At 48.3% G+C, this 22166-nt stretch overlaps 1 protein-coding gene across 2 annotated transcripts; it reads left to right on the top strand.

Annotated features, from left to right (window-relative positions):
* Positions 1-588: 588 nt before the first annotated feature.
* On the top strand, positions 589-20973 carry DHRS7C (dehydrogenase/reductase 7C). 2 transcript variants are annotated; one of them, XM_032138523.1, is made up of 6 exons: positions 589-1048; positions 10809-10921; positions 12387-12597; positions 15127-15219; positions 19477-19632; positions 20715-20973. In XM_032138523.1, exons 1-6 carry the CDS (start codon positions 895-897, stop codon positions 20921-20923), a joined length of 936 nt encoding a protein of 311 aa, XP_031994414.1. In that variant the 5' UTR covers positions 589-894; the 3' UTR covers positions 20924-20973. The 2 variants fall into 2 exon arrangements, with proteins under 2 accessions (XP_031994414.1, XP_031994413.1); XM_032138522.1 differs by having other exon boundaries at positions 12384-12597.
* Positions 20974-22166: the final 1193 nt, after the last annotated feature.

The raw sequence follows: 22166 nt of genomic DNA, 5'->3' as shown, positions 1-22166 counted from the left end.
TTATGTAATGAAAACATTTCACATTTGGGATAAATTCTTAGTATCCTTAACCACTAAAGATAACAGTAGTTACCTTCCTATGGCCCGGGATCTATGCTAGGCTAACACTATGCAGTATGGTTTGTCCTCCCATTGGTCCTGCCCATTTTACAGACAGGGAAGCTAAGGCTCAGAGAGGTGAGAAACACTCCCAAAAGTGTGCTCTTTCTGATATTTCCTGTCACACCTCCAAGCGGTTCTTTCTGCAAAAGGCTTCATTCTGTTTAGCAGTTTTCTATGCTTTTCATCTCCAACTAGAAAGCAAAGGCCAGATGGTCTTCTGCCACATCCATCCAAACTACCTGGAAGCTACCTGATTACGAGGGTTACCGGAAGTGAGGGCAAGGATGTTTGTGCTGAAAATCCCAGGTTTGGATCCCTCGTGCTCAGTCCCAAACCACAGAGGAAACCTCTAATAGTCAGGCAAGCCAGGAGAGCTTTGGCAAGAGCCCTGAAATCAGACCCGGCCAGCATGTGTTCCTGAATATCAGAATAGACACTATATTTACCCTGACAGCCTTTTAGTGCAACTGAAAGCTATAAATAACCATTAGGGCCCAAGCAAGTGGCCTTAACACATGGATTTTCTTCCAAAAATGCAGACCCATTTTAATTGTTTGTAATTAACCACTGGGGAGGGCAGGCCCCCTGGATGCGGTCTGCTTTCGGAGACATCGTGAGTAGTTTCCTATTTGTTGAACACTTGGGGATTAGCACGCCCACTGGGTGTTCAGCTTGGAGGCTTGCACAGAGCTGAGCTCCCTGCAGCCTTGGGCCTCCCCCTGCCCTGGGAGTCCTGATCAGCGTCTCTTTGCAAAGCCAATCCCCTTTTACTCCGTTGTCCCCCAGAACAAGATGGGAGTCATGGCCATGCTGATGCTCCCCCTGCTGCTGCTGGGAATCAGCGGCCTCCTCTTCATTTACCAAGAGGTGTCCAGGCTATGGTCAAAGTCAGCTGTGCAGAACAAAGTGGTGGTGATCACCGATGCCATCTCTGGACTGGGCAAGGGTAAGCTGGCTTTGCTCCCACCTGTGCCCATTTCTGCCCCCAGGGACTGGCAGAGTGGCAGGGTGGCAGAGTGGCAGGGTGGCAGGGTGGCAGGGCGCTGTGTGGGCAAACCTGCTCGGTGGGAGGGGATCGATCCTGTGTTCTCTCCCAGCTTCTATCATTAACCAGCAAGTTTCCCATTTTTGGAGGCTGCAGATTCCTGATAAATGAGGGTGGTGGAATATCTAGGGTTGCAAACTCACAGCCTAAGGGCTGAAATTGGTCTGCAGATGTGATTTGTTTTGGCTTCATGGGGCTTCCAGAAATTTTGAAAATGTAAAGCATTTAGCTGGGGCAGTGTACTGGTTGTGAGCCCAGACTCAGGACGTGGGTTCAGTTCCCGGCTCCAGCAATGACTAGCTGGTTACTTCACTTCTCTGCCTTAAACTTCTCATCTGTAAGGCGAGGATACCAGCAGTCTCTACCTCATGATGCCATTGTGAGGAATAAATGAGTTCATAGACGGATAGCACTTAGAACAGTACCTGGAGCGACAGTGAATATCACTCAAGGGTTAGTAATGATGATCATGAACACATATAGAAAAATCATGTCCATGCTAGTGGGCCACACACCCCACCCATCCCCTGATTCTTTCTTTTTTTTTTTGGAGACAGAGTCTCGCTCTGTCACCCAGGCTGGAGTGCAGTGGCGCAATCTCGGCTCACTGCAAGCTCCGCCTCCCGGGTTCACGCCATTCTCCTGCCTCAGCCTCTCCGAGTAGCTGGGACTACAGGCGCCCGCCACCACGCCCGGCTAATTTTTTTGTATTTTTAGTAGAGACGGGATTTCACCGTGGTCTCTATCTCCTGACCTCGTGATCCGCCCGCCTCGGCCTCCCAAAGTGCTGGGATTACAAGCGTGAGCCACCACGCCCGGCCTCTGATTCTTTCAATCATCACACTTTCTGGCATTGAAGGCATTTGCATTTGCAACCCCTGAATTATATCACCTCAGAGGGGCCCTTCTGCTGGTGACATCTATGACATGAGGGGCCGTAACTGTCCTTAAGTTTGCAAGATTCTGACCCTATCCTTCCAGACAATGGTAGTACAACTTTATATGTTGCATAGTTAGCGCAACTTTTGCTGTTGTTTGTATTATTTTTAATGGAGCATAGATCCCACATAGCCAAACATTCATTAGTAACTCAGTAAGTGTCCACTGAGTCCACTACGTCCTGAGCATTGCCCCGAGAGTCCCTCTGGGGGGCTGGGCACTTACTCGCATGGTGCTGCCATCGTGAGAACGTTTGTAACCTCCCTGAGAATCTTCTCAGAGCCTGCTGCTCATCCTCTTCGGCATCCCAATGGGAGCCAATCTGCACGCTTTGAGGATGGCTTAGTTTTCAGTGGGTGATCGACCCGGGTCCATCTTGTAAGATAAAAAACAAAGCATAAAGCAGATAGACTAGGCTCTCTAAGCGGCCCCTAGATGAGTCTCACAAACAATTCCCAGAGAGGATATCCTGTATCAAAAGGGAGCGAGGTACACACACTCAAACTCCTTCTTCTCCAAGGGCAAGCCAGGGCACACACATTTGTCAATCAGACCAGACAAAAGACAACAGGCAGTGTGCCGCCCTGGAGAGCTGGAACAGAGAGGCCCACCTAAAGCTAGGCAGAACGGAAGGCTTGGGGAAAAATCTGCTCTCCAAATAGTGCACCTTTGTCTGGCATTGCACCAGGCTGCTAATATGCGATCCCTGATACGGCCTCTACCCTGGAGCCTGTCCTGACACCTCAATTGCTCCTTCCTCTTGAATGGTCCTTGTGGCACCAGCTTCTTAACTGGCCCCTTGTAAGTGCCTACTGCATTAGTGTATTTCTCATGCTGTATCTGTGTGTTTCTCAGTGGGTCCACTAGATACAGGCTTTCCGGTGCTGGAGCCTGTGTTTTGTTCACCCAGGCAGCCTCAGCACCTAGCTCAATGCTTGGTTGGCATACTCAGAAAATGTGTATTTAATGAATAACCTCTAAAAGTGACATGTGATCAGGGAAGGCCCTCATTTGGATAAGTGTGTTCTCGCAAATTTGTTTTATTGCTTTCCAGTTTGATTCCAACAAGGTTGGAGAATACTCTCTGTATGATTTCAATTCTTTTAAATGTGCTGAGATTTGTCTTATGATCTATCTCGGTATGGGTTCTGCAAGTGCTTGACAAGAATGTACGTTCTGCCGTTGTCCTATAAATGTGGATTCGATCCTGTTGGTTGGGGAGGTTGCTCAGTTCTTCCGTAGCCTTGCTAGTTTTGTGTCTTATTAGGTAGAAATACGGTTTTATTGATCGTTGAGAGATGTGTATTTGTTTTAATCATCTCATTCATTTTTAAAACACCTCATTCAGTTGTAGTCACACATGATGCAAATCAGGCACCCAGGAAATACATCTCATGAGGGAAACAGTCTTTGCAGGACCTCATGGCCTAGATTGTCGTGTCTACTGTCACTGTTCTTTTTTTACTATATCTCATTGACCCACCCTGGAAAGAAATGCAAAGAAGAAAAAAATAAAGTCCCAATACTTAGCAGTAACTTGAGATGCTGGATGTGTGTGACCTTAAATAAACGCCTAGCTCCCCACGCTGCTGACGGCAGTGATTCTAGGCTCCAATTGCTGTATGTCTCAAGTCCAGGGCACTGAGTGGATGATGCAGGCTGTGCACAGCCGCTGCACACCCTGGTGCCATGGAACCTGCATGAACACCATGGGTGCCATCGGGAGCAACAGGGAGTGCCATGCCAAGTTGTTTACTAGGGAAATCAAACAGACAGACAAAGGTGGGGACATCTAGCCCCCACTCCAAACCTCTAGGATTCGACCAAGCTGGGAATCCTGTCACCTTGTACCCACTGTGTCTGCAGCAAGAGTGACAATCAAGGCCAGGTGCGGTGGCTCACGCCTGTAATCCCAGCACTTTGGGAGGCTAAGGTGGGTTGATCACTTGAGGTCAGGAGTTTGAGACCAGCCTGGCCAACATGGTGAAACCCCGTCTCTACTGAAAATACAAAAATTAGCTGGGCATGGTGGCTCTCACCTGTAATCCCAGCTACTTGGGAGGCTGAGGCAGGAGGATTGCTTGAACCCAGAAGGTGGAGGTTGCGGTGAGCCGAGATCATGCCACTGCACTCCAGCCTGGGTGGCAGAGTGAGAATCCATCTCAAAAAATTAATTAATTCATTAATTAATTTATTTATTTATTAAAAAAAGAATGGCTATCAGAATAGCCAACCCCTGCACTTGAGCTGCCTCAGAGGGTACAGCTGAACGTCAGCCCTGCCTGTGTGTTATCACCTCAAAGGTACAGTTTCTCTCCTTTAAACATTTCTGAAATCAGACTTTCTGTCCATAGCATCTTACAATCCCCATAGGCCACCCTTTAAAATGTCGCTGTGGCTCACGCCTGTAATCCCAGCACTTTTGGGAGGCTGAGGTGGGTGAATTGCTTGAACTCAGGAGTTCGAGACCAGCCTGGGCAACATGGTAAGACCACCCCATGTCTACAGAAAATGTAAAACTTAGCCGGGTGTGGTGGCATGCACCTGCATTCCCAGCTACTCAGGAGGCTGAGGTGGGAGGATCGTTTGAGCCCGGGAGGTGGAGGTTGCAGGGAGCTGAAATCACACCACTGCACTCCAGTCTGGGCGACAGAGTGAGATCCTGTCCCAAAAAAATTAAAATTGAAATTAAAAGTCATTTATTATCTCTGAAATCAGGCAACAGCTCATCATCGATGGCATCTTAGCTTGATGAAATAGAGAAAGAAGGGCTTAATTTATGTTTATTGAATGAAAAAGAAAAGCCTGGTACCAAAGTGCTCGATGCAAGATACCTGCTGAGCTGATAAAGGAAGAGAAATAAGGACACCTGGGTATACCGAAGGCCTGGTTTCAGCAGAAACCTTCTCCGGGAGCAGCGCCTCTAGGCTTGCCTGCAGTAGTACTGAGGCACTGAGCACGCCACTGGGCTCCAGGCTCCCAGGCACACCTGGGCAAGGCAAGGTGTTAGTGGAGAAGGGAAATGGAATGATGGGCAAGAATGCTCCTAGCTGTCTGTTCTAACAAGGCCAAGGCCAGAGGTTTGATCTGGCTCCTGTTCACAGGCCTCTCACCTACTCCAGTGCCCTGCTGCAAATAGATGCTCTGGCCAGGTGCAGTGGCTCATGCCTGTAATCCCAGCACTTTGGGAGACTGAAGCCGGGGGATGACCTGAGGTCAGGAGTTCGAGACCACCCTGGCCAACATGGTGAAACCCCGTCTCTACTAAAAATACACAAATTAGCCGGGCGATCAGATGGCTGGCGCCTGTAATCCCAGCTACTTGGGAGGCTGAGGCAGGAGAATCACTTGAACCTGGGAGGCAGACGTTGCAGTGAGCCGAGATTACGCCACTGCACTCCAGCCTGGGCAACAAGAATGAAACTCCGTCTCAAAAAAAAATAGATGCTCATCATCACGAGAGGGAGGGAGCAAGGAGTGAAAATGCACCCTCAACGTGTCTCTTTCTCAGCAGTGGGCATTGGCCAAGAGGAGCCTAGTGTGGAGAATGCGTTATTCCCCACCTGGATGTCAGACTCCTGGGGTTCACATCCTGGCTTCCCTGCTGGCCAGGTGTAGGACTCCGGGTGATTCATTTCAACCATTGAACCTCACTTCTCTCATTTGTAATATCCAACCATCACTCTGCTCCAGAATGACAGCTGAAATGCAGAAAGGCTAGGCTTTCTGCTGCCCACAGAAGTTTCTTTTAGTGAATTCTGTTATAAAAGCCATATATATTTAAAAGAAATTTTTTTAAGTAAAAAGAACACAAAACACACCTAGAACCCCATGTGCTTCGGGACGTCCTGTGTGAACACATCCTTCATTTCCTTTCAGGGGGATGCTTATGTGAGTAGCCAGTCATGAGCGAGCATGAATCAAGGGTGTCGTGAGACAGTCCATCTCAAATTTATTCAGAGGGGAGAGTCCTTCCTCTGCAGCTTGAGAAAAAAAAAATCAGGTGGTTCCTGATTTTTCTGATTAATTATTATTATATTTTTTTGAGACGGAGTTTTGCTCTTGTTGCCCAGGCTGGAGCGCAGTGGTGCGATCTCAGCTCACTGCAACCTCCGCCTCCTGGGTTCAAGCGATTCTCCTGCCTCAGCCTCCGGAGTAGCTGAGATTACAGGCACCTGCCACCATGCCTGGCTAATTTTTTTTGTATTTTTAGTAGAAATGGGGTTTCACCATGTTAGCCAGGGTGGTCTCAAACTCCTGACCTCAGGTAATCCACCTGCCTCAGCCTCCCAAAGTGCTGGGATCACAGGCGTTAGCCACCGAACCCGGCCTCTGATTACTATTAGATTCAAAATCCTTCGGTCACGGCGGGTCCCGAAACACAGCATTGATTCGGGAATTGGGATGCCCAGTTTAATATCTGATAACATGTCCATTTTCGTTGAATTTGAACTTTCTTTCCCCCTCTCTGCTCCTCCCCACAGCTAGTGCAAGTTGGAGGGGAGCTTCCTGCTGTTTCTGAGGCTTCCGGGGCCTCAGGGACTGGAAGGAGGCAAGATAGGAGAGGGAGAAAAACTCTCAGCCGACTGACAGTGCTCTAAGATGGCTTCAAGGTCCATGGGTCTGGCACATGTCTAAAACTGGGTCTGAATCTTTCTCTCGTGGGCACTTCCATGCGCCTTTCAGAGGCCTCCCTAGGATTATTCATTTCTGTGAAATGGAAGATGTGGGTTTTTTCTCCACTCACTCGATCCCTCCTCAGCCCCTGATCCCCGGGCAGTCTGCTCCCCACCGACCCTGTCCTTTGGCGTTCCACTGCCCTTCTGAGAGGTCCTCTTGGGCAGACTTCAGATGAGCGCTCAACCAATCACGACCTACCCTGGCCATTGGTGGCTGTGACTTCTTTGGCTCTGCAGGCCACCCCCGATGGCGAGGTCCCAGCTTGCCTTTTCTCTGCCCTCAGGGCATTGGCTGAGCCCAGGATCTTGCCCATAAGACATGAAGCTGGGCTCCTGGCTGCAGGGAACTGCGCTGTTCTGTTGATTCCTCCTGTGCCCTTTACTCTGGGATGGAGGCAACGGAAAACAGCCCCAGCCTGGGCCCATGAGCGAAAACTCACCTAACATTCTCTCCAGGGGATCCTCCTTCGAAGTCCCCACTATGCTTCCTCTTCTTTGATTCATTCGTGTCCTATTTGTGGGTAAAGGGAACTGAACTTCATATGACATATTTTTAAAATTTCCTCTGAAAGTCAGCATCTTGGACTGGCATCTAACTTTGGAATTTATATCTATTTGATCTCAGTGCCTCAGTTAAAACTTCTAATGTAGTCTATTGTTACATATAGATGTGTAGATTTACTATTCTATTACATACATAAACACACAACCCAGCGTTATGGCATCGTATTCAACACACTGTTTTGAATCTTTTTTAAAATTATTTTTAAACTTACTCTATTGCGAACTGCGTTCCATGTCAATAGACCAATTTCTGCAACATCGATTGTAAGGGATTCAAAATTGTTATTCACAGTAATGTGGCCAAGACTATTTCCAATTTTGTTTTTGATTATCTGATAGATTAAAATTAGTCCCATGTTTTAGTTTGCATTTATGTATTACTAGTATTGACTCATCTTCTGTATCTTGATACTTTTTTTGTGAATTGCTTACTCATCTCCTTAACCAATTTCTTTATTAGCAATTTTATCCGTTTTCTAATTGATCTGTAAGAGTTCTTCATATACCAAATTAACCCTTTTCTGACATATAGATTATAAACACATTTTCTAAATTTGTCTTGTCCTTTATTTATGGGTGTTTTTTGTTTTTGTTTTTGCTGTAAGAAGGTTTTTTGTTTTGTTTTTTTGAGATGGAATCTCGCTCTGTCGCCCAGGCTGGAGTGCAGTGGCGCAATCTCGGCTCACTGCAAGCTCCGCCTCCCGGGTTCACGCCATTCTCCTGCCTCAGCCTCTCCGAGTAGCTGGGACTACAGGCGCCCGCCACCACGCCCGGCTAATTTTTTTTGTATTTTTAGTAGAGACGGGGTTTCACCGTGGTCTCAATCTCCTGACCTCGTGATCCGCCCGCCTCGGCCTCCCAAAGTGCTGGGATTACAAGCATGAGTCACCGCGCCCGGCCAAAGGTTTTTTTTTAAAGGGTAAAATCTATAAATCATTTCTATTAGGATTTTTTTTTCCTTCAATGGATGCTCAGGAGCCCTCCCCAATGCGAGGGTGTATATTCATCTCTACCTTCTTCTAGTTCTGTTTTGGTTATGTTTTTATATTTCACTGTTTAGTATATTTTGGTGTAAGGCATCCAGCTTTTTTTTCTCTCCCAAATAGGTATTCAAATACCACTTTTTTTTTTTTTTTAAACAGAATCTCACTCTGTTGCCCAGGCTGGAGTGCAGTGGCATGATCGCAATTCACCGCAGCCTCCATCTCCTGAGTTCAAGAGATTCTTCTGCCTCAGCCACCCAAGTAGGCGGGATTAAATTTTTGAATTTTTAGTAGAGACGGGGTTTCACCATGTTGGCCAGGCTGGTCTCCAACTCCTGACCTCAAGTGATCTGCTCACCTTGGCCTCCCAAAGTGCTGGGATTACAGGCGTGAGCCACCGCGCCCGGCCCCCACTTTTTACATAATACATTCTTTTCCCATTGACTCAATGTGTTAACTTTATCATACACTAAATTCTCCTCAATACCTGACTCTATTTATTATCAATATTTCTATCTAGACTTGAACTGCTAACTCTTTAATTTCTGTAGTTTTACAATATATTTTAACAACTGTTTTTCAACATGTTCTTTGCTTTCCTTCATATTGAGTATTCCAGTTAAAGTGTGCAAAATATGCCATATAAAGTGGAGGATCTTTCTGTCACTTCCCATGACCTGTTGGGATCCTGATTTACTGGATCAATTTAACTTGGAGACAAATTGACATCTTTATTGAATTTTGTCATCCAGACTCATCATGGACAGCCACTTTCTCAATAAAACACCTGCATTGAGAGGAATCTTCCCTTCTCTGCAGCCCTAACAATTCAAGGTGACATTGTTAACCCAGTTACTTCTGGATTCAGGTTTCCCTCTGTCAGCAGACTGAGCTCTCTCAGCGCCCTCCTCCCAGCTCTCTCAGGGATGCCCAGTACACCTGTTTCCAGGGCTCATGGAGACCTCTTATCCCCACAACTCTCTGCTTAGGTCCTCTCTTGGCCTTTTCTGCCTTCACTCCTGCTCCCACCTGATTTAGGCTTCATAGTCCAGCATCTCAATTCCTCCATCTCTCCAATACCACAGTTTCCCTGTACATGATGCCCACTTACCAAGCCCCGGCCAACTGTCCTGTCCAGCAGGTCCCTTCTCTCCACTTGCAGCAAGCTTCTTGGCCCTGCTGGAGAAAATCACACAACCCTGAGTTCACTTGCAGCCACAGCACTCGGGATATTCAGCCTCCACTGGGCACCAGGCTGCCAGGCTGTCCTCCCATGTTCCCAGCAAGTCTGAGTCCACTACTTCATGGTGTAAATGAGACAATAATAGGTTCTTCCCTGCAGTAGGTGCTGTTGGTGCCTCTTCCAGATCCCCGTACTTGGTCAGTTCATCCATTTCCCAGGCACTGTAAGAGTTGGCTGCAAATGGCATGCAGATTGCAAATGGCATGCACATGCCTCCTTTCCCAAAGACTTGTCCTCTGCCAGTGGACGCTGCTCTGCCTAGGAGTTACACAGCCTATGCACGCAGCCCCAGAGAGGGCAGCACACAACAGTGACCGATTGACACTCGTGTACAAAGGCTGATCCTCTTGCCTCCAGCTCTGCAATGGAGTTTAGACTCCAGAGTCTTCCTTGGATCCGACCAAAGCTAGACTTTCCTGAGACCACATCCTCTCCTGGCCCCTATTCCACGACCTCACTCCCTGATAGGCTGTCTCTGAAGAGCAAGCCCTCAGTAAATCCTGGCCACCTGACTCCTTGTCTCAGAGTCTGCTTCCTAGGAACCCAACCTAAAGATACTATCTCATAAGGTTATTGTGAGAATTAAATGAACAAGAGAGGTATGTAAGAGATATGTACTTATCTTTCAACAGTTCCTACAGCAAGCAAACTCTCCAAATCTGTGAGCTTCTATTGCTTTTAAGTATCATCAGTATTGCTACACAAGAATTCTGTATGTCTACCAGCTAACACTTAGTTGAGAAAGTGCTATATTGGGTGAGTCAGGAATCAGTCCAGAGGAAAATTAATTAGACAGAAAGTAGGTTTACTTTTTAAATAAAAAGAACCCTCGCTGAGGTATCCATCCCCAGAGAAAATGTGGAGGAAACTGGTGACATTTGATTTGAAAAAACAGGTGGTTTGTCTCCATTATCTTTAGATTGAGCTATCTCTAGGGCTGTGGTCCTGAGGGACCAGGTGGGCAGGTTCATCCTTCAGTTCAGTGGAAGGAAGAATTTTCAGTAATCAGAACTTTCTAACAAAGGAGTTCTCTCACTCCACCATGAGCTCACTTTCATGGAAGCAACTAAGCGGAGGCTGGAAATGACAAAAATTCCAGCCCAGGGAGGGAGTTGAATGAAGTGACCCCTAAAGGACCTCGTGGTGCTAAGACTTCTCAGTTTTTTGAATTCATGAGTTCCCAAGAAAGGGGGTTCACTGTCAGTGGCTCCATCCACACAGTGTGCCCTGCCCTGTTTCCTTCTTCCCCACAGAGTGTGCTCGGGTGTTCCACACAGGTGGGGCAAGGCTGGTGCTGTGTGGAAAGAACTGGGAGAGGCTAGAGAACCTATATGATGCCTTGATCAGCGTGGCTGACCCCAGCAAGGTAAGGTCTTCTAGCAGTTGGCGTAGGTAACTCCTGGGAACTCCTAGCCTCCACTGATCACTCAGGACCTGCTCTTGGACCAAGTGGAGGAAACTTGGTGATTGCTTTGGGGAATGTGAGACAATGAACCCAATGACCTTGACATAGGCATGTTTGCCATTCATAAAGGGTTGACTTGTTTTGACCACCCACCATGACAAAATCGTGTTCTGTAGCCACAGCCCCTTGCCCTGACCCTGTATAACTCAAACTCAACAAGGATCCAGAAGACAGAGGATGATACAGGTATGGGCTATGATTACAAACACAGCCATTTTTTTTTTTTTAATACCTCAACTGATATCTCCATCAAAGAAACCAGATAAATGAGATTCCTTCCCAAGAAGTCTCCCAGGAAGTGAACACTTACTTCAATGAGGCTGCAGTTTCCAAAGGTTTTTCTGGAGCACTGGTCAGAGGACTGTCTTTGGAGCTCCCTTCAGGATATTTTTTTCTAATCTTTACCTTTGAGGTTGCATTTGATGTTTAGAAACAGCTCAAAGTAATTCAGAGGTAAGTGTGATATTTGAGGAGATGAATCAAACAGGACAACACAGAATGCCCCAAAGTGTGTTTCTAGGGATGTGATTAGGCACTGGGTAAAAGCGAGGGTTTGCGGTCAGTTGTGTGAGAAACACTGAGTTAAGCTAAGCTTGTCCAGTTTCTTCACTGCAGGACTTTTCAGAGCCTTTAATATGCCAATGTGCACTGTGTATCTCCAAGAAGAACTTGGAGAACAGCCTATGTTTCCCAAACAAATTTGACCACGGAACCCTCTCTTCAAGGGCATATCTCAGGACTAGTCTTTGTCAAACACTGGGATTGCATTTACCACTTGGCATCATCAATTTTCCCATCTGTCCACCCTCCTACACATCCCTAGATCAATAGAGTCTTGAGGCAGCAAGTATCTGGCTAAACACAGTGCCTGGCACATAGTAGATGCTTCAAAAATATTGTGTTGAGTGTATGATTTTAATTTTTTAAAATGTGGCTATAAAGTACTGGGATGGATTTTTTTTTTTTTCAACTTGCAAGCCGGGTTGAAAAGCAATTTCCACAAAGGAGCTCAGAAATGTTAAAAGTAATGATGTCACCACTGGAGTCAGTGCAAACCTGCAAAGGGGCCGCTGTGAAGGGCGATATTCGTTTATCAGTTCTGGAACCCTGGCCAAGAGCTTAGACTTATCGCTGCATATTCAGGTCAAGATTTGTTGTTGTTTTTGCCCTGGTCCCCAAGTATGAATTCTCTGGCAATATCCTCCATCCCAGAATCATTTCTTCTTCTTCGTCTTTTTTTTTTTTTTTTTTTTCAGTCATTTCATGATCTTTGAATTTCAAAATGGGTGGCTTTTAGATCGAGGGCTCCCAAGGTCTGCAAGAGGGAGATCTCACACATACCCTGACTCTCTCATTGGTTCAGCAGACATTCACCCCAAAGCTGGTCCTGTTGGACCTCTCAGACATCAGCTGTGTCCCAGATGTGGCAAAAGAAGTCCTGGATTGCTATGGCTGTGTGGACATCCTCATCAACAATGCCAGTGTGAAGGTGAAGGGGCCTGCCCATAAGATTTCTCTGGAGCTTGACAAAAAGATCATGGATGCCAATTACTTTGGCCCCATCACATTGACGAAAGGTCTCGTGAGTTTGACTTTCCCATGGGTATCTGGGCCACCAGATTCTACAGAGGGCTCTGTTAAATAGCCAGACAGTCATCCTATTCTATATGGAATTCCCCAGTCCCCTTAGAAAATTCCCTACCTATTGGGTGAAAGCTTTCACCATTCCCATTGGAAGTGTTTATGAAGGCAAAGGAACTCAGGAAGTATCTGATTGGTATATTTCAACCACCATCTCTGTGAAACCCCACTCCCCACCCAAGCCTTGCCCTTTTACTTCTCTCTCCTTACGTCCATGGCTTCCCTCCAATTCGACATCTCTGAACAATTGTGTCATCCTCCAACAATTGTCTCAACAATTGTGTACATTCTGCTGTATCAACCTTACTGTTGATCTGCTTCTAACCATGACAGTTGGTCAAAGGTAAAGATTCTGTCCTCAGAAATGAAGAAGAAAAAGGGCTTGTCACCAAACTACAAGACACCCAGTATTCTGTCAACCCCTTCACAGAAACAGGGAAGGCAGGATGCTGTCTCCCTTTAATGAGTAAGATGGTGATTCCTACGTGAACCTGTTTGAGGGGCCTAGGAGACACCCAGGTGCAGATTTCCCACCATCAAGTTCAAACGCAGGTCTGAAGCCTGGGAAGTGGGGCTGGAAATGACCATAGAGTAGAATGGAGAGTTGACAGATCATGAAGTCAGGAGTTCGAGACCAGCCTGGCCAACATGGTGAAACCCCGTCTCTACTAAAAATATGAAACTTAGCCAGGCATGGTGGTGGGTGCCTGTAATCCCAGCTACTCAGGAGGCTGAGGCAGGAGGATCGTTTGAACCTGGGAGGCTGAGGTTGCAGTGAGCCGAGATCGCGCCATTGCACTCCAGCTTTAGACAGGGTGAGACTGTCTAAAAAAAAGAAAAGTTGAAGCCCCTGCTCTCCAAAAAAATAAAAGTTTATCAAAGCAGAAGCTCAGGGGGAATGTAATGTGGAGAACGCCTCCATTTAGGGAGTGGGGTGTCCTGGCAAGGTCTAAGGTCTAGCCTGATCTTGCAACTACCTTCTCTACAACTAGCTCCCATGCTGGGTACCTCTAACAATACGATTCCGAGTACTAAGACAGATGAAGAGACAGAAGCATTTGGGGCAGAAAGATGACTTTCCAGAGCTTCTAGAATGGTGTCCCAGAGATAACAGCTTCCTCCAGTCCAGTCCCTGTGGACACAGCAAACAGGCCAGCACAGGTGTGTCATCTACCAAACTTTAAGAGAGACTGTTCACTGGCATCAAAGCAACAAACCAAGGAAGTGGAGTGGAAAAGGGCCAGAGCTGGTTTCTTCTCCTGGTTAGTTCTCTAACTCACTGAGGACCCTGGGTCTAGTCTGTAGCGCTGGACTTCAGTTTGTCCATCTTGGTTTTTTTTCTTTCTTTTTTTTTTTTTGGAGATGGAGTCTCGCTTCTGTTGCCCAGGCTGGAATGCAGTGGCGCAATCTCGGCTCACTGCAACCTCCACCTCCCGTGTTCAAGTGATTCTCCTGCCTCAGCCTCCTGAGTAGCTGGGACTATAGGCACCTGCCACCAAGCCTGGGTAATTTTTTGTATTTTTTTAGTAGAGTTGGGGGTTTCACCATGTTAGCCAGGATGGTCTCGATCTCCTGACCTCATGATCCACCTGCCTCGGCCTCCCAAAGTGCTAGGATTACAGGCATGAGCCACTGCACCTGGCCCTGTTTGTCCATTTTAACATGGAGGTGCTGGATTTAACAGATCATTCTGAAAGCTGACCCTCTGAGTACTGTCTTTTCATTTTTTGCCATATCCCCATTCTGCCTGTACTATTATTAATTTAATACCTTTCTCTGAATTTTCTCATTTTTAAATTAAATTCACTTTAGGAGGAAATCTGTATAAAACCAACATAAATTTAAAAACCCTTTCATTCTCAATAAATAAAGGGCAACCTGAAAATTAAACAAATTAAGTTCTCCCAAGGTAGCCTGAGAATGTCAGAATCTTCCCTCTCTTTGTTAAAAGATTAGCATATGTAAGAGAGGCGTTAAAGACATACTAGAACCATTGTGAGACTTCCTTCTTCCCTCTGGAGGCCATCGTAGGAGAACTGAAACAGAAATGACTTTCTTACTACTGAGATAAGCGTCTGTTCTATTCTACTGGTACCGTACTCACTACTGGAGTGCAATATGCCCATGTAACAAATCTGCACGTGTTCCCCCTGCATCTAAACAAAAGTTGAGAGGAAAATAAAATAAATATAAATATTCATTTTTTAGAAAAAAGAAATCAGTGTCACTAAATGCACATTGGTGGGAAAGCACCAATTTAAAATCACCCAGCAATTCACCAGCCCACGCTTTAGGAACACTAGATAAATGATTGCAGGACTCATTCCATCTCTGCCCTGCTGCAATCTAATTACCACGGAGGTAGCGGAGCCCTATGATGAGGGGACCAGGGGAAGGGGTCTGCCTGCTGCTGCCTAACTCAGTCTCAAAGTTTTAACCATGACGCATCGTCCTGTGTTTTCCAGCCCTGCTTCCCAACATGATCTCCCGGAGAACAGGCCAAATCGTGTTAGTGAATAATATCCAAGGGAAGTTTGGAATCCCGTTCCGTACGACTTGTAAGTTGCTAAGATAAAAATATGATATCTTCTGTTGTATGTCTTACGGTATAAGGCAGGAGCTGTTATGTCTAAGACTAGGCAGATGGTCACAGGGGAAAGGGTCCAAGGATGACACCATCTGCTGGATTTTCTTTCATCCCTATGGTTCCTATTTTTTGAGCGCCTACAGCATGCAAGTGGCTATGGGAGATGCTGAGATATTAAAGATAAGCTCCCTCTGTCCGCGAAGCTCACAGTCTCCCATGTGGGCAGGACATGTGCTAGGTGAACCTGACAATGCCAGGTGAAGTTGACGCTCCTGACAAAGATGCACAGTCGTAGCTCCAATGCCCCTTCCTCCATAAAGATGCCCTTCAAGGTCAGGGAAGGTTACCATTGGGAAAGAGAAGGATGGGTGCACATCACAAAATGGGAGGGCAGTGGAGACCTTCCGGGTAAGAAACCAGGAAAACCAGAAAGGGGCAGAATTCAGGGTGGGGGCAGCTCCAAAGATGAGCGTCCTTTCAAAAGTTCAAGGGCGAGAAGGACTCCTAGGTGTATATTCCTGGATCTAGCTGGAAAAATTCTGGTGCCATTTCCACATCCGATGAGCTAGTTCTAAGAGGTGGGGAACACGCCATATACGTTTATTCGTGGCCCACACTACCATGTGCAAATTAGGGGCTCAGTAAATGTTGATGGGTACAAGCGTGGAAGAGAAGAAAGGAGGGAAAAAAAATAGTAGGTTCCCATATGAATTTGCTCAGGCTGCCTTAACAAAATACCAAGGCTGGCGCTTACACAACACAAATTTGTTTTTTTTATTCTGGAGGCTGGAAGTCCATGTGATCATGGCAGGTTGGCAGGGCTGGTTTCCTCTGGGACCCCTCTCCCTGGCTTGCAGACAGCTGCCTTCTCACTGTGTCCCCACACAGTCTTTCCTCTGTGCACGTGCATGTCTGTTGCCTCCTTGTATGTCCAAATTTCCTCTTCTTTTCTTTTTCTTTTTTTGAGACAGAATCTCACTCTGTTGTCCAGGCTAGAGTGCAATGGCAAGATCTTGGCTCACTGCAACCTCCACCTCCCAGGATCTAGAGATTCTTCTGCCTCGGCCTCCTGAGTAGCTGGGACTACAGGCACACGCCACCACAGCCAGATAATTTTTGTATTTTTTAGTAGGGACGGGGTTTCACCATATTGGCCAGGCTGATCTCGAACTCCTAACCTCTGGGGATTCACCTGCCTTGACCTCCCAAAGTGCTGGGATTACAGGCGTAAGCCACCATGCCCGGCCCCAAATTTCCTCTTCTTATAATAGCACCAGTCAGATTGGAGTAGGGCCCAGCCTAATGCCCTCATTTTATATTAATCACCTCTTTAAATATCTCTAAATACAGTCACATTCTGAGTACTGGGTGTTGGGTTTCAGCATATAAATTTTGGGAGGCTGATAACAGAATTCAACCCATAACACCCCCTCTAGTACTGTTTTACCTTCCTTTTTCCGTTCGCCTTAGTTAGTTTAAGCCTACGGTGCTGTGAGCCTGTGATATAGGGAAACTTGATTACTCCTCCATGTAGTAACCTCAATGGGAATGGCTCAGGCAAGCAGGTGCCACCATGCCGCAGGGTCACTGAGGTGCCCAGGATCATGCTAAGTCATTCCATCAACAACATCTTCCGTGTGGTCACAGCTGGGTTCCTGCTGGCAAGAAGAGGAAAGAGACTGGAGGAGCCATGCCCAATGTCCAAAGCCCCAGGCTGGCATCACCACTGCTCACATCCTATTGGGAGAACTCAGTCGCACCTAAGTGCAAGGGATGCTGGGGAGCGCAGTCCACCTGGGGGTCCAGGAAGAAGGGCAGAGTGAATGGGCCACATCCAGCAGTCTTTGCCACATCTTGCCTTTTCCTCTCTTCCCCAGTCCACTTAGGAATCTCCCCACTGCTCCTTCTATTTTTAAACTTTCTGTCTGTTATTTTCAGCAGCTGGGTGACTTTTCACCTTCCTTGCTTCATGCCTGCCTTCATTCAACAAAGTGTTTGAATGCCTAAAGTCAAGCGATGGGGACACAGAGATGACATAGGGAGGCATGGGCATGACAATGGGCGCTTTGGCCACTGACCCGTATAGGACAAATGCACGAGCTTCCTGGGAACATTTGCAAAACACACTACTGGGGACTCAGAATTCTCTCAAGGCTGTCTCCACCCCCATCAGCCATGGTCTGGCTTCTCTGCAGCTGAGGAATTGAGGGGCGCAGAGTTTCCCACGTAAATGTCAGAACTGAAGCCGTGCCACCCTGGACTGGCCCCAAATTCTCTTCTTCCTCTGAATCTGGCTTTGGACAGACACGAGCTGGCGTGGGAGTGACCTGGGGTCTGCTGCTCTGCTGACTCACAGGTTTCTTTCTTTTGACCACCCAAAAGGCATTCAAGGTCCCTGAGCACCCCAGCACAGTTCCCTTACCATCCACCCAGGCAAGGAGATGGGGGCTCTGAGGCTCAGAACCTGGCACACAGACTTGAAAGGGAATGCAGCCTGCCGTGTGTCCCTCCTGCTACAGGCACCCACCCCTCTCCTGCATTAACCATGCCACATGGGGCCGGGCACAGTGGCTCATACCTGCAATCCCAGCACTTTTGGAGGCCGAGGCGGGTGGATCACTTGAGATCAGGAGTTCGAGACCAGCCTGGCCAACATGGTGAAACTCATCTCTACTAAAAATACAAAAATTAGCCAGGTGTGGTGGTGTGTAACCGTAATCTCAGTTACTCGGGAGGCTAAGGCAGGAGAATTGCTTGAGCCCGGGAGGCAGAGGTTGCAGTGAGCCGAGATCGAGCCACTGTACTCCAGCCCGGGCAACAGAGCAAGACTCCCTCTCAAAACAAAACAAAACAAAACAAAACAAAAAACACCACATGGAAAGTCACCTGTCCACGTGTCTGCCCCACTGATGAACTGAGGACTCCGTGAGGCCAGAGCTACCTCTGTCCACCTCTGGGTCCCCAGCTTCTCACCCACCAGAGCAGAGACTTCACTGTTGAATGACTGAAGGAATCAAGGAGATGGTGGATGAATGAAAAACAAGCTGGTAGACCTTTTTTTGGTAACACTTGTATTGGTGGTGTAATTCACATACCGCACAATGTATCCATTTAAAGTGCATGGTTCTGCTGGGCACGGTGGCTCACGCCTGTAATCCCAGCGCTTTGGGAGGCCAAGACGGGCAGATCACCTGAGGTCAGGAGTTCGAGACCAGTCTGGCCAACATGGCGAAGCCCCGTTTCTACTAAAAATACAAAAATTGGCTGGGCATGGTGGCACGCCTGTAAACCCAGCTACTCAGGAGGCTGAGGCAGGAGAACTGCTTGAACCTGGGAAGCAGAGCTTGCAGTGAGCAGAGATCGCGCCACTGCACTCCAGCCTGGGCGACAGAGTAAGACCCTGTCTCAAAAAAAAAAAAAAAAAAAAAAAAAAAGCCTCATTGGAAAGAACTGGAAGCTTGCTAGTCATGATGTCAGGGGAACCAGGAAAGGGTTCTGGTTGAAGGCATCTGGGCACAGTGGCAGGAACCACAGTACATCCACCTTCGCCCCTTCTGCCTCTGACTGACACCCCTAAAATGTGAAGTTGGGGTGCATCACACCCCAGATGTGGCTCTAACTTCCCAAAGCTCTAAGCAATGTCCACTCTATTCTTTTTGGAACTCCTGGAATGATCCTTTTTTCCCCAACCCATGGCTTCTACGATTTGAACTGGATTTGGTGAGTGGATTACCTGGACGGGCTCTCCGAGGAAAAGGGGAACAGGAAGGGAGAGGGAATATCGGTGATTCAGGCTCACTGCAGCCACCAGCTGGCCCCAGACCCTGGACGGGTTTCTTAGGCATCAGCCTTCCCAGGAAGGAAGGGGAATTCATGTTTGTGCCAGCATTCTGTATGTTTTCTCATTTGATCTTCACAGTAATTTGCCAAGGAAATATTGCCCCCATTTTAAAGATAAGAAAACTGAGCCTCAGAGAGGCAAAGGGATTTGCTCACAATCACATCACACCACCAGCAAGTGGCTCAGCTGGATTCAATTCCAGCTCTATGCCCATCACTCCTGAGGGCTCTCTGGCCTCATTTGTAAAGTGGGGGGCAGATTCTTGAGGATCTTCCCAGCTCTGCGCTTGCAGGAAATGTGTCTGTCGGTCCTCCCGCCTCCAATGCACCCACCGGGAAGCAGGGCCGGGAGCGTCCTGCGCCCACCTCCGGCTGGTTTCTCTTGCAGACGCTGCCTCCAAGCACGCAGCCCTGGGCTTCTTTGACTGCCTCCGAGCCGAAGTGGAGGAATACGACGTTGTCATCAGCACCGTGAGCCCGACTTTCATCCGGTCGTACCATGTGTATCCAGAGCAAGGAAACTGGGAAGCTTCCATTTGGAAATGTGAGACTTCAGAGGGAAGCTGGGGGCTCCTGGGGTCCTCTGGAAGAGTCCGGTGGCACTGTTGGCCGGGGTGGTGAATGACCTTCAGATGGGTACTCCTGAAGCGTGAGTCTGGGAGTGGAGGGTGGAGGAGGCTCAGCAACCCCCAACAGCAGGGCGGGGCCCCCAAACCTTTAGGCCTGAGGCACCCGGTAGACAGAATCCTCACTGCAGCCTACAGCCCATGCGCCCGCTAAGCTCAGCCACTCAGCTTCCTCTGCCGCCTCGGCAAGCAACTGCCTATCTCTGGGCCTGTTTCCCAGATGTCATGGCCTGGATTCGGGGTTGAAGAACTTTCCCGCTCCCCCTTTCCCTTGCACAGAGTGGAGGCCGAGAGTCTAAAGCCGGGCCACCTGCACTGGAAGCCGGCCTCTGCCACGTATTAGAGGGTTGGATGTGAGCAAGTCCCTTAATCACTCCGTGCCTCCCTAAGAGATAGGTATTGCTATTATTATTATTATTTTCATTTTAGAAAATGAGGGATAATAGCAATACCCACCTCTTAGGGTTGTTGGAAGGACTGAAGGTTCTGGAATAGCAACCGGCCCCTCTATCAATCAGTGCACCTTATTACGGCCACTAATCTAGGATGCTCTAAGCGTAGAGGCGCTACGCCTTGCCCAAGGCTGTAGGTCCACCTTGAGGAACCCAGATGATCCAAGATGGGGGGCAGACCAGGGGTTCCACGATGCTCCTGACAAATACAGCTTCACGACAGTTACAAACAACAGCCTCTTCATCCACCTGGCACCTTCTTAGATCCTAACCTCTTTTGCATCCCTTCCCCCACACGTAACCGCCCTGCGAAATTATCAGGGCAGGAAACCAGGTCCATCTTCTAGACAAAGACGCAGAAGGAAGCGCAGAGAGTGGAGTGTCTCCCGCTGGTCGCCGCAGTCCGCGGGTGGAGGAGGGGGTCTGGAACCTGTGACTCCGGGAACAGCCCACGCTTCCCGCTCCTCAGCCTTTGTGCACGTGCAGGGCTCTGACCAGCTGGGTCCCCACCGAATCCATAACCCCCGCCCCCACCTGGGGCCTTTCAGTCTTTTTCAGGAAGCTGACCTACGGCGTGCACCCCGTGGAGGTGGCGGAGGAGGTGATGCGCACGGTGCGGAGGAGGAAGCAAGAGGTGTTCATGGCCAACCCCATTCCCAAGGCCGCCGTGTACGTCCGCACCTTCTTCCCGGAGTTCTTTTTCGCCGTGGTGGCCTGTGGGGTGAAGGAGAAGCTCAATGTCCCGGAGGAGGGGTAACTGCAGGAGGCCAAATGGGCCACCCCTTGGAAATAAAGGTTTTTCTGGCAGGTGCTGGCGCTTCTGTGGTCCACACTGGGGGCCCCTGCAGCCACACCCCGCACCTGTCTGAGGTCTCCCCGTGACAGTGAGGATGGCCTGGAGCCAGCCCAGAAGCCACGGAGCCTGGGGTTCTCCACATTCCCAGGACACACTTCCAGAAGCTTCCCTGCTCTGTAGGGTGACGACTCAGCAGGAAACAGGAGCTGCAATGCCTCTAACCCCCACATACACACACTCACACTGTACGCATATGTGTTCAGCAGCCCACTCTGAAAACCACCTCCACTGTATACAAGGTGACCTGTCCACGTCACCTCCACCCACGAGAGCAGGACTTGACGACCCTTTAGAACAGTGCTGCAAGGATGGAAATATTCTATAATCTGCATTGTCCAACATGGCAGCACTGGCCACATGTGGCTGCTGGGCGCTTGAAACATGGCCCCCTGTGTCTGAGACACTGAATTTTTAATGCTATTTAATTATAATTAATTTAAACTTAACTAGCCATGTGTGGCTAGCAGCTCTAGAGTTGGGGGTGTGTGAGAATCAGCCCCTCTTCCAGACTGATTTCACTGGCCTCAGACCCCTCCCAACCCCACCCCCAGCTCTCCCCTGCACCTCCACGCCTACCCACACAGCCAAGCTGGAATTTCAGTTTCCACATTGCTTCTAACAAATGCTGAGAACCTCTGCCCAGGTATCCACCTCATTTCAGCCTTTCCTTGAATTTTCAAAGCAAAAAGCGTTTAAAATGCCATCCTCTCCTTGGAGGTGGGCACTTCGTGTAGTCTCCTTTTTCTTATGCAAAACAGTAAATGGGGCTGGGTGCAGTGGCTCATGCCTGTAATCCCAGCACTCTGGGAGGCCAAGAGGAGCGGATCACCTGACGTCAGGGTTCAAGACCAGCCTGGCCAACATAGGGAAACCCCGTCTCTACTAAAAATACAAAAATTCGCTGAGTGTGGTGGCATGCACCTATAATCCCAGTTACTCAGGAGGCTGAGGCAGGAGAATCTCTTGAACCCAGGAGGTGGAGGTTGCAGTGAGCCAGGATCACACCACTGCCACTGCACTGCAGCCTGGGCGACGGAGCGAGACTCTGTCTCAAAAAAAGAAAAAACAAACAACAAACAAAAAACAGTAAATGAATCTTGGGCACTCGGAAAGTGTAGGGTACCTTTTTGCACTAATATTGTAA

The sequence above is a fragment of the Hylobates moloch genome, unplaced genomic scaffold (genome assembly GCF_009828535.3).
Source record: "Hylobates moloch isolate HMO894 unplaced genomic scaffold, HMol_V3 SCAFFOLD_19, whole genome shotgun sequence".
NCBI classification, from domain to species: Eukaryota; Metazoa; Chordata; class Mammalia; order Primates; family Hylobatidae; genus Hylobates; species Hylobates moloch.
The sequence above is the reverse complement of the archived record's forward strand: the minus strand, read 5'-3'. Positions and strand labels throughout refer to the sequence as shown.

Bases quoted from the DNA above. Each gene is read 5' to 3' on its own strand.
- DHRS7C (XM_032138522.1), top strand. From the start codon at position 895: ATGGGAGTCATGGCCATGCTGATGCTCCCCCTGCTGCTGCTGGGAATC. The intron at 15,220-19,476 runs GTAAGTTGCTAA...TTTCTCTTGCAG, and splicing joins AATCCCGTTCCGTACGACTT to ACGCTGCCTCCAAGCACGCA. The intron at 19,633-20,714 runs GTGAGACTTCAG...GGGGCCTTTCAG, and splicing joins GGAAGCTTCCATTTGGAAAT to TCTTTTTCAGGAAGCTGACC.